The following is an 11,539-nucleotide window of genomic DNA, read 5'->3' as shown; positions in this document are numbered from 1 at the left end:
TCTTACATTGCATGGGTTTCCTTTCTTTCCTTCGCTAAAAACAACAACAACAACAAAAAAAAAAAAAAAAAAAAAAAAGAGGAAAGGAAATTTCGGAGTAAATGAAGCAGGGGAAAAGAGGGTAAGAGAAGAACTCCCTGTCCATCATTTTAATTATACAGTTAGTTCACATGCTCCGGCCCATAATGTATATTTTAAGCAAAGCCCAGTGTCTTTAAAGAACATTCTGGTAATGTCGGAGGCCTGGATTTGTTGCCTGCTCGTCCCCCCGTGCAGCAGCGGCCTGTTTTCCTCCCCCTGTTGTGTGTTTTTATTATTTTCCCTCTGGCTTAGATGTGTCAATCATTCTCTCCCTGCCATTGGTTGGAGAGTTTGCGTCAAAAAGTTGCCAGAGAGGCGCTTTCTCAGCAAATCTCCCTGAGAGCGGGACCGGCCTCAGCTCCAACTCAGCCTCCACTGTGATTAAAAATAAAAATTGCTAGAGCAGCCCTCACTCACCACATCTACTTTGTATGTATTGCAGAGGGGCCCACGCGTGTTTAGAACTCTAGCCGCCTTCATTTTCCGTTCTTTAAAAAAAATTTTTTTTGGTTGTGTTTGACTTTTCGTGGAAGGGTGAAGACTGCAAGGTTTCTAACTCAATACTCTTGATTTCTTTTAGGATAGCTGGCTATTTGGAATTTAAAGGATATTTGACTTTTTCTAACCTCCCATGAGGCTGTAAGGTAAGTGTCCGTCTGTCTTGTCTATATCCATATCTACGTGTCCCCGTGTCTGTCGGCCATCACCCCAGTACCTCCAATAGACCGACCGACGCCCCTCTGCGAACGTGGAGTTCTGTAGGCGGATGTATTTTTTCTCTTACAAATTTTGAGGTGTGATAACGATCGTTGCAAAAAGAAAAATGTGATCTAGAGATGAGAGCGGTAGTGGGAGAGAGGCAGAGAACGTGCTCCTGGGGGTCGTCGGTTCTGCAAAACGTCGTCGAAACGCTGCGAGTGTAATCTGGGGTGTTTTGGAAGGTTTTGTTTGTGGTTTTGTTTTTTTGTCAACGCCGTTCTGGGCTTCTCCCGCGATCTTTGCGTTTTGGCCCCCAGATTGGGTTGGGGTCGTTTGGATGGATCCCAGGGACCTTTTTAGAGTCCGAGACAAAAAGATGCAGATGTAACTAGATGGATGGATTGAAACAACAATAATAAAAAGCCAGGCGCCTCCTTGGGCCCGCGCGCCGGAAGCCCGATTCGCTTGCGGGTCGGCCTGGGCCGGGGGCCGCCGCTCGAGCCCCTGTCGGCCCCTGATGAACGTGAGCGGAAACCGGAGCGGATAACCGAGGAGGCTGGGAGCGCTGGCTTCTCGTCTGCCCCGGCGCTCACTGCTCGCTCTCTTTGGCCTCCTCTCCCTCAGCCTAGCACAGCTCGGTTGTCTGTTTCTCCCAAAAGCTTCCAGATCTCCTTTTTGTTTTTAAATACCCGCCACTCCCCAAAATCCAAACCACCCTGGGTTGTAATTACGCAGCCTCCCAACCCCCGGTTGTCGTGGTCCCCGACTCTGGTCACCAGGCCGAGCGAACGTGAAGAGTGTTTTTTCAACATGACTTTGCCGGGTCGCGGCCCGCCCCACGTAGCCCTCCGCGCGCACCTGGGGCGGGCAGAAGTGGCAGCTAGTGGCCCCTGCTCCGCCCGAGGCCGCGGCCGGGCCAGGGACCGGAATCCTCCCGCTGGGACCGCGGCCCCTCAGCCGTGCTCTGGCGGGGAGAGGCAGGGCTCGCCCGCGCACCCCCTTCCCAGGCTCCAGGACAATGAGGTGTCGTGGCTCGGGGCCGGGCGGGGGCCGAAGGGTTCGCCGAGGCCCAGCCTGCGCCATGGGTCGGCCCAGTGAGAACCATCCGAAGGTCCCTGCCAGCGCCGGGCGCAGGCAACGGGTAGCTCTGCAAACTCCCAAGAAGTCTTCGCGTTGTTGCGTTCAAGTGACTCTTGAAATCGATGCCCGATTTCGGGACATATTTTTGGAAACCCAAGTCCCCTGTCAGGATTCCACCCAGTTGGCTTTTGCTTCCTTCACAGACAGAACTGGTGCGCGGGGAGCGAGGGCCGAGCGGCGCTGACCCTGCGGTGGTGGATTGCTTGGGGAGGGGACGGGGAAGTCGCTCCTAGAAATTCTCCCCTCCATCCTAGTGCTTCGGGGTCAGGATTTCTCCTGCTCAGCTCGGGACTTTTTACAAGCACCAAAAGTTATTAGCAACAGAGAGGGGAGTAGGAGAGGAAACTCCTCCCCCCAGAGTAAGGTAGACACCCAGACCTCAGCGCTAACACCGGGGCTTTCTCCCAACGATAATTAATAGTCAAGGCCAACCCTTTTGGCACGTTTCTTCCTCCCTCCCTCGCGGGTGGCAGAGTTATTTGATTCCCCGAGGCCAGAAACTTTCACTCGAGTTCGCCGGAGAGAGGCCAGCGCCGGCCGTTTTCCGCGGTGCCCACACGTCTCCTTTTTCTTTCTTTCCTCCTCTTCGTCGTCTTCCCAGCCGCAGGCCAGTCGCCGGTCCGCGTAGTTTTGTTTCCTTTCCATCATGCAGAAAATTAATCAGCCCGGACGAGAAGCAGAGCGGAGCATGGCGGCCTGTAATTAAGGGACGTGTGCCCCTCGGATTATCTCGTTAGTTTATCAAGAAAACATTTATTATAATTAATTCTCGGACGAGGTAATTATTGTTGAGCGAGGACACAGCAACTGGTAGATGGGCTTCTTGGAAGAAAAAAAAAAAAACAAGGCGTGGGGGAGGGGGAAGCGACAGATTGCACGAATTGACCGTTAGATATAAGGCTGCGCGGGGGACGCGGGCAGTGGAGCGGGACCTCGGGCGCCAGGCCTGCGGGGCTGCGGGGCTGTGGGGCTGCGGGGCTGCCGGGCAGGGACGCGGGACCCAGGCACTCGCGCCCGGAGGTGCGGTCGCCGACCGGCTGCCGGGACTCGCCGCGCGACCGCGGTCAGCTTCTAGGTATGAGTTCTCCAGAGGCCACCTCGTGAGCAGTCACAGTGAGGAGTGGATTTTTCAAAAGTTATTTCTTTTCCCCCTTCTGGACCCTGCTTCGAGAGGAAAAGAGCTTTGAAAGTTAGATTGAAGGGCCCATGCCTTCTATGCACAGTGCATACCTAGGCCGGTTGTGGAGAGAATCTCTTAGTTTTGGGTTTTGGTTTTCCTCTTTTCCTTTTAAAGGTGGATCCAGGAGCAAAAGTGAAAATAGTCTATTCTGAGAATTTTAGCCATTTTGCAATGGTAAGGGCAAAGGAGCCCCTGGAAAGATCTCGGCCCTGGTGCTTTCTGTGTGTTACTGCTTTTTATGTTGGAATGTGCTACTTTATTGTATGATGTGTCAGGCATTTCTAATTGGGTGAGAGCTCGACATGTAAGAACATTTCCATATTTCTCAAGGGTACATCTGATACGATTTTACGATTCTCTATAGCACTGTAGTTCAGAACTTTGCAAGGTAGTATGATTAAACAAAAAATCTCCAATCTCCAGTTTAGAGGCTGTTTAAATACATATACAACTGTATTTTAAAGCAGTCGTATATGTGTTTAAACAACCTCTAAGCTGGAGATTTTTGTTTATTTTCGCAGCCTCCAAAGAACAGCATTTTGAAAAGGAAAGACAATGCAAAAACATAAAGTCTGTATTGTAGGAGCCACTAAATTAGTTTCACTGAGGATAATAGAAACTCCTCCAAGAAAGACATTTATAAAATTATATTAAATTAGATCTTAGGGTAGAAAAGCATGACTTTTGTGCACTGAATTTAAATCAGAAAGAAGTTGCAGTTACTGAGTTTCATTTATGGACTTTTGTGCCTTGCTGTCTTAAGCAACGTAAATATGAAAACCCGGAGTCCTTCAAACTCAGTAAGACCTTTATCTTGTATCCGCCATTTTGAAGCAATCTCTCACGGTGTCAAAGTTTCAAAGTAGAGATCCTTGCATATAAGTGCCACACTTTAGGAAAATAAAGGCCAGACTTGCAAACTGCCAGTCTATATTAACATCTACTTTGAATATCTTTGCTGGGGTGGAGTGGGGGTAGCTCAGCTGAAGAAAGTAAATAACTTTTCTTTTTCTTCCTTTTTCCCCTTGAGCTCTTTTTCTTATAGGATTGTAGGAAACTTGAAAGGTAGGGAGAAATTCTATTAGTTTCACAACTTTGGGTGTTTGTGTATCTACTTTCTTCAAAACTAAAATGTGCAAAAGGCAGTTAGAGTTAACAGGAAACTCTGCTGCAGCTGCGAGGACCCAAATGTCTGAAAATTTGCCTCCCGCAGGATCTGCAGCCTCCACACATCAAAATCAACAGGGAAGCAACTTGCACTACAAATGTGGGGTCCCGTCATTATCTGATTGGTGGGATTCTAACTTTACTTCACAATTTCTGGCAAGCCCTGTGCCAATCTTGAAGACTTTTTTGCAATATGCTTAAATATTTGATGGGTGTCTATTAAAAGTTAAATACTTGTTTGTTTAGCTTTCGTTCCTTAGACACATATAATCAAGGTTCTCCAAAACCCTAATAAATCTGTTACTTACCTCGAAATCTAATTACCCAGACTACTAATTAGGTGAAAATGATTACCGGAAATGACTTCAAATGTGGAATAATAGTGGTTGAGCGGTTTTTCCAAGTTTGTCGTTTAGTAAGTTGGTATTTTAGATGTTAAACGCATTGACATTTTAGGTTCGCAGCAGTTGAAAGTGGTAAAAAGCTAAGATAATTAAAATCTCTGCCATGGAAAGGCAACAGTCTGGGGAGAGGTAGATTTCTTGAATTGTTTCTTTGTTTCTCACCAATGGGCTTTGTTATCAGCATTATTTATTTAGCCAAAGAGTTCTTTGTCTCCGCAAATGGCCCCAATCAAGTTTTGTTTGAGACAATTAGCTAGTGCCAGCCAATGAGTCCTATGCAAATGTAGGGATAGGAATGCAATGTGTGCATTTGAAGGCATGGGGTTTTGTTCTTGGGGAAGGCAGATTGTAATTGCTTTCTTCGGGTACTTTTTTTTTTTTAAGTTTAGGGTGGGGGTGGGGAAGACAGGTTTATCTGGTCTCCCTCCATCCCCTCTAGTTCCAGAGCAGCTGGGGGTGGGGGTGGGGATGGGGGTGGGGGGAGTGTCTGCAAGTCCTTTAAAAGCCTCTGCCTCGCCTAGCCCTTGCTCTTTTTAAGTTAGTGGTGGAAAGTGGAAGAGCTGCTGCCTCCGAAGCAGTAAACCAGCCCCTCTGTTTGTTTGTTTGCTTTGCCCTTAGTTCCACTGCTCCAAACCCACCCACCAAGGACTCTGAACCTGTCCACCCCTGGCGCATCAAGATCTTCCAGCTGGGTACCCCCGATTTGGGCCGACTTTGCACCTCCAAACAACCTTAGCATGATGTCTTATCTTAAGCAACCGCCTTACGCAGTCAATGGGCTGAGTCTGACCACTTCGGGTATGGACTTGCTGCACCCCTCCGTGGGCTACCCGGGTAAGTGAGCCCTGCTGCACTCCCGCACACCCCTTCTCCACGCCCATCCTCCGGGGATGCAACACCCTGTTCCCATGGAACACGGGGGTTGGCAGTCACACTGTCCCCACCCAGCTTCAGGCTAGGTCTCCTCTAGGTTTGCCTTCTGAGGAAGCAGTCCCAGGGCATTTACTGACCAAGCAGAGAACAGGGGTTGGGAAAAGTGAGTAGGTGGGTCTGCAACTATTACAATCACATCACTTTATTCTTAATTCAAGTAAATAAGGATTGGCATCAGAGTGGGATGAGGAACATTACTGTCCTTGTCATTTGAGCAAAAGACCCCTGCCCATATCTCAATGACCAATTCCTCAGAAGTGTCCTCTTGGAGAAGCTGAGTTTTCCCTCCGTAAGTCCTTAGCACCCTCGGGCTTTGCAGTTGTTCCCTCCATGCCCAGGCCTTCCCCTATGACCTCCAGAGCCTGCTTTAATCCCAAGAGGCGTGACTTGCTCCAAATGCGAGTGCTTTCCTTTCCGATCAGATCTGTTTAAAAATCCTCCCAGAAGTATGAACTATGTCCCCATTTTAAAGATGGAAGAACAAAGGCCCATGGTGTGCTAAAAACCATGGGAACAGGATCCAGATTTCCCCCATCAATTCGAGCTGCCAGTCTGTCCTCGGAGATCCTTTGACTTCATGGAATAGCCTTTTTGTGTTGTGGTTTGGGGGTTGATCTTGGATAACTTTTTTGTGTGTCTTTTAAAAAATGTTTCATTTGTTAACTTTCCAAGTGATGCTCTGATTGGAGCAATCTCAACACCAAGAAGAGTAGGGAAAGAAGCAGCATGTGTCCTGGGTCCCTGGGGAGCAAGGCTGGGGAGACGGTGGGGAGAGCATTGGTAGGCTCCCGGCTGAAGGGCTGTGAGGAACGGGGGACTGCTGCGGGGTGGAGGGCAGGGGCGTCGGAGAACCCGCGGTAACGCCTATGACTGAGAAACTGCTCCCCCACCCTAAAGGGCCCTGGGCTTCTTGTCCCGCAGCCACCCCCCGGAAACAGCGCCGGGAGAGGACGACGTTCACTCGGGCGCAGCTAGATGTGCTGGAAGCACTGTTTGCCAAGACCCGGTACCCAGACATCTTCATGCGAGAGGAGGTGGCACTGAAAATCAACTTGCCCGAGTCCAGGGTGCAGGTAGGGCAGATGCAGGCAGAGCCATCCTTCCTGATCATGCCACCCTTCCCCAGAGTATGGGACTGTGGAGAGCCCCAAGTCTTTCAGAGGACTGAAGGAAGGCTTGACATTCTCCTTCACTCACTAAGGGGCCAGGAAACTATTCTCCTTCTGCCCTTTTTTGCTTGCCCATCAACACTTAATCCTGTAAGCAAGGGTCTTCAAGGCCCGGGTGGCTGGTGGACAGAGACCCAACCTTGAGCAGGTTTCAAGAGTAGTCACGTGGTGTTGTAACCCTTCCCTTCCTCTGTATAGAAATTCTCTCCTATTCTCATGGACTTGTCGTGTGAAAGCAGCTCAGCTCTTGAACAGTCCAAATATTTTTACAGATGAAAACATAGAGTAAATGACTTGCTCAAGGTCATAACTAAGTTTGGTGGCAGAATCAGGGTATAAATGCAGCTGGTGCTTTTACCAAATAAATCAACACAAAAAGAATGTATTTTCCTTGACTTCTTAGGGATTGAAGAGAATTTTCTAGTTCTGAGCCATTTAACAGATAAAATATCTACATAATGTCTCTAGTGACACCCCTCTTGTTTTAGTTCCCCTAAACTTGACCTTAAACTGGAGAGGGAAGGTCAACTCCAGCTTGCCTTGTGGAGTGAGCTCTGTACAGAATTCTCTGCAAAGTGTTTAGCACATAAACCACATACATACCTGGGCCTCTCCTTCAGCTAGAATATGTTTATGAAAGCGACAGACATCAGTGTCAGTTGCAAATTGGGAAAGGGGCTTTTTCAAAGTAGGTTAGAGGAAGTTTTAGCACTTGTAAGGCTTGAACCAATGTCCTCACTAGGAGAAAACAAATGGCCCCAAATGGTTGGTGGTCTTGAGTTTGGCCTTGGTGGCATCACTTTTACCACAGTTACGGCACCCATACAGAGAGCTCATTCAAAAGTTCAGCTAAGGATTTGTCCTCCAGAAAATGCCAGTAGTTTCTCTTCTAAGCCCCCTCGTACACCAATCATAGCTCCTTCATTGCAGAACATGAACAGGACTGGTAAAGAGAATTGTCAAGATTGCAGCAGGGGGTTGAAGTGGTAAGTCAGTAAACACAGCACAGGAGACTGAGTCTATGTGCTGAGTGGCACTACTCTAAAGACACAGACTCGAGTCTCAGAGACTAGCAGGTCTGTGCTCCAGCTCAAAGCAGAGTGCATGTAAGTCACTCCTTTTACCACAAAGAAGCTTTTAGCAAGTAGTGGCTTTCAGACCTCTTTCTTCAACAAGATCATGTCTTCCCCTTGGAGCTTTCTTTTGTGAGTTTTTCTAAGAGAGACAGAAGGGTGATGGAACCAACCAACCTCCATATTAGCAGTTGCTTCCTGGAAGATGAACTGTAAATGAATTTAGGCTGTTCCTATTAGCATGTAACAACAGAATTGCTTTCTCTCACTTCTCATGTATTTCCTTCCAAAAGACATAGATACATTCCATTCCTCTGTGAGAGTGTTCCAAAATATAGCTGGGTCTATGTGTATGTGTGTGTTAGAGGCGAAATAAGATAGGAAAGTGATGTGGAGAGTTTTTAGCTATATGATTTGGGGGATTATCTTAAATGTTATTCTGGGCAAGAAATAAGGCAGTGTCAAGTGTTTTTAGACAGAGCCTCCCCAACTTCCTTACAACTCCAGGAGTTTATATGAGAGTGCCACATAATAGGTCTTCAGTGGCAGGGGAAATTGTGTGTTTAGCTGATCTGCCCATGTAGGGTAGATTTATAATACGGGAGCCATTCTTGTCCTTAAGGAATTATCAAAACTGTGTTAAAGAAGTTTCTTTCCCTTCCAAGGTATGGTTTAAGAATCGAAGAGCTAAGTGCCGCCAACAACAGCAACAACAGCAGAATGGAGGTCAAAACAAAGTGAGACCTGCCAAAAAGAAGACATCTCCAGCTCGGGAAGTGAGTTCAGAGAGTGGAACAAGTGGCCAATTCACTCCCCCCTCTAGCACCTCAGTCCCGACCATTGCCAGCAGCAGTGCTCCTGTGTCTATCTGGAGCCCAGCTTCCATCTCCCCACTGTCAGATCCCTTGTCCACCTCCTCTTCCTGCATGCAGAGGTCCTATCCCATGACCTACACTCAGGCTTCAGGTTATAGTCAAGGATATGCTGGCTCAACTTCCTACTTTGGGGGCATGGACTGTGGATCATATTTGACCCCTATGCATCACCAGCTTCCCGGACCAGGGGCCACACTCAGTCCCATGGGTACCAATGCAGTCACCAGCCATCTCAATCAGTCCCCAGCTTCTCTTTCCACCCAGGGATATGGAGCTTCAAGCTTGGGTTTTAACTCAACCACTGATTGCTTGGATTATAAGGACCAAACTGCCTCCTGGAAGCTTAACTTCAATGCTGACTGCTTGGATTATAAAGATCAGACATCCTCATGGAAATTCCAGGTTTTGTGAAGACCTGTAGAACCTCTTTTTGTGGGTGATTTTTAAATATACTGGGCTGGACATTCCAGTTTTAGCCAGGCATTGGTTAAAAGAGTTAGATGGGATGATGCTCAGACTCATCTGATCAAAGTTCCGAGAGGCATAGAAGGAAAAACGAAGGGCCTTAGAGGCGCCTACCAACCAGCAACCCAAAATGGACAAACCAATCTACTTAAGATCCTGTCATAGTTTTAGATCATTGGTTATCCTGATTTGCAAAGTGATCAAAAGCATTCTAGCCATGTGCAACCAAACACCACCAAAAATAAAATCAAACAAAACTAAGTTGTGAAGGAAGGGAGGGAAGGTCATAGCCTTCTTAAGCAGAGATGTTCCAATGTTTTAGCCAATCCTTGGTTGAATCTTAGGAATGAACAGTGTCTCAAGCTCATTCACGTTTCATGACCAACTGGTAGTTGGCACTGAAAAAACTTTTCAGGGCTGTGTGAATTGTGCGACTGATTGTCCTAGATGCACTACTTTATTTAAAAAATAATGTTCATAAGGAGTCAATATGTAGTTTAAGAGACAATCAGTGTGTGTCTTATAAATGGTACATCTGTGGTTTTTAATCTGTGCTAGACTTCAAAACTGTGATCTCCTGTTATTGTATGCAACCTTGAACTCCACCTCTGCAGGGGTTCTTCTGTGATTAAATAGGTTATAATTATAAGCAAAATTCAGAGCAACTGAGTACTGATCTAAAAAGATTACCTTTGGCTGGAGGTGAGCTGCACTGAAACTTTACGACAAAATATCTCTGGACAAGGAGAGTCAGAGAAGAGAAGCAAAAGGACACTAATTCATCTGTAATTTACTGTTGGTAAGCCTAGCAGTAAAGAGACATTGGTCAATTGCTCTGACCCTGATGAATTATTAAACTGAGATCATTGTCGTTTATGCTTGCAGATGTTAACTGGAAAAGTTATATATGCATAAACCTTTTCTTCCTGGATTTGGCAGATATGTATAATTATATTAAAATGGTTCTAGCACAACATTGGGTCCAGTTTAATTTTACACCACTATTTACGAATGAGAAGCCTACATTCAGCCTTTCCTCCCCAAAACACGTTTTTCTTAGGACAGAGAGTAAATTAGCAAATTTATTTTTACTTTTTTTTTTTTTTTTGGCTAATCTATGCATAAAATAGATATGAATGACAGTGGTAGGTAGACTTTTTGTGACTTTCATCAGGATTGCTCTGAAATTGAGTTCGGAGAGCCTAACAAGCAATAAGATCTTGTTTTCCTTGCTTTTCCCTCCCTACTTCAAACCTGAACGATTTCTTAAGCACTTTATTAGTATGTTTTAAAATACATCAAGTTTTTAAGAGGGAGGAGGAGAATTGGAGTATCTCTGAAAACATGAGAATGACAAGAATTTCTTGTTTCTATTCTCTTATTTGGTTAAGGGGATTTTTTTTTTAACTTCCAAAAACAGGTAAACATGAGAGGGAGTGTAATCAGAATCTGAAAGCAATTCAGGCAGAAATGATTTCTGAACAAAAGAGTTTCAGAAAAGTTTTAAAACCTATAATTTCAGTAGTTGAACATAAGGCACCCTGGTCAGTTTGTGTGTGTGTGTGTGTTTAAGAAAGTGTCGAGGGGGAAAAAAATGGGTCCCTTTTCAGTTGTACCTGCATTTTGTAAACCAGTCACCAGAAAAGACAAATGGGCCAATGATCATGGTGCTCCTCAGGTAAAAGCAATATTTAATTTCATTTTAAGCTGCTTAAGCTCTTACAGCTGACCAAAATTAAGTGACTCTTGATTGTAACGTTTTAAATGAAGGTTAGCAGTTGCAACCATTTTGTTTTCTGGCTATTTCATTTTTCCGGTCCCTGGCTGCGCATGCTCTCTTGAACTCTGTGTAATCTTTCCTAATAAGCAAATTGGTTCACTGGTATAGGAAATGCAATAGTTTGCAACCAAAATTTGAGGCCAAATTTGATGGCAAGAGTTTTCAGCACCTATTGATAACCTTCAACATACTGTAGTTTACACGAAGTTAAATTGGGGCCTGAGGTTTACCCAGATTCAGTGTCTTAATCTCCCAGCTTTTCTTCTGCAACAGTAATGCAGAATCAAAATAACCATTTTCTACCATTGCCTTCCGTTTTCAGGATGTCCCGCAAGGGGCAGGGAAAGATTACCCTTCTTTAAAAACAATAATGACGATAAACATTGGGCTACTCAGCAAATAACGCAGTTGGCAGTTTCTCTCCTGAAACTTTAAAAAAAAGGTCAGAAAGAAGAGGCACTGAGCACCCTCTGAAACTAATTTTTCCATCACCTCTGCACAACTTCTCTTAACTAAGACCACGCAGTTAAATCCCTTTGAATCAAAGGCGAAGTAGAAATGAATTCCCCTGAC

The 11,539-nt window shown here is 45.9% G+C and overlaps 1 protein-coding gene across 6 annotated transcripts; it reads left to right on the top strand.

Annotated features, from left to right (window-relative positions):
* Positions 1 to 395: 395 nt before the first annotated feature.
* Positions 396 to 11,006, top strand: OTX2 (orthodenticle homeobox 2). Of its 6 annotated transcripts, none has more exons than XM_054530163.2 (5): positions 396 to 510; positions 662 to 725; positions 5,290 to 5,505; positions 6,502 to 6,677; positions 8,512 to 11,006. In XM_054530163.2, exons 3-5 carry the CDS (start codon positions 5,409 to 5,411, stop codon positions 9,130 to 9,132), a joined length of 894 nt encoding a protein of 297 aa, XP_054386138.1. In that variant the 5' UTR covers positions 396 to 510; positions 662 to 725; positions 5,290 to 5,408; the 3' UTR covers positions 9,133 to 11,006. The 6 variants fall into 6 exon arrangements, with proteins under 6 accessions (XP_054386138.1, XP_054386140.1, XP_054386141.1 ...); XM_054530165.2 differs by having other exon boundaries at positions 397 to 510; positions 6,526 to 6,677; XM_054530166.2 differs by lacking the exons at positions 396 to 510; positions 662 to 725 and adding an exon at positions 2,522 to 2,698 and having other exon boundaries at positions 6,526 to 6,677.
* The last annotated feature ends 533 nt before the right edge of the window (positions 11,007 to 11,539 follow it).

The sequence above is a fragment of the Pongo abelii genome, chromosome 15 (genome assembly GCF_028885655.2).
Source record: "Pongo abelii isolate AG06213 chromosome 15, NHGRI_mPonAbe1-v2.0_pri, whole genome shotgun sequence".
In the NCBI taxonomy this organism is placed as follows: Eukaryota; Metazoa; Chordata; class Mammalia; order Primates; family Hominidae; genus Pongo; species Pongo abelii.
This window is presented reverse-complemented; position numbering and strand designations above follow the sequence as displayed.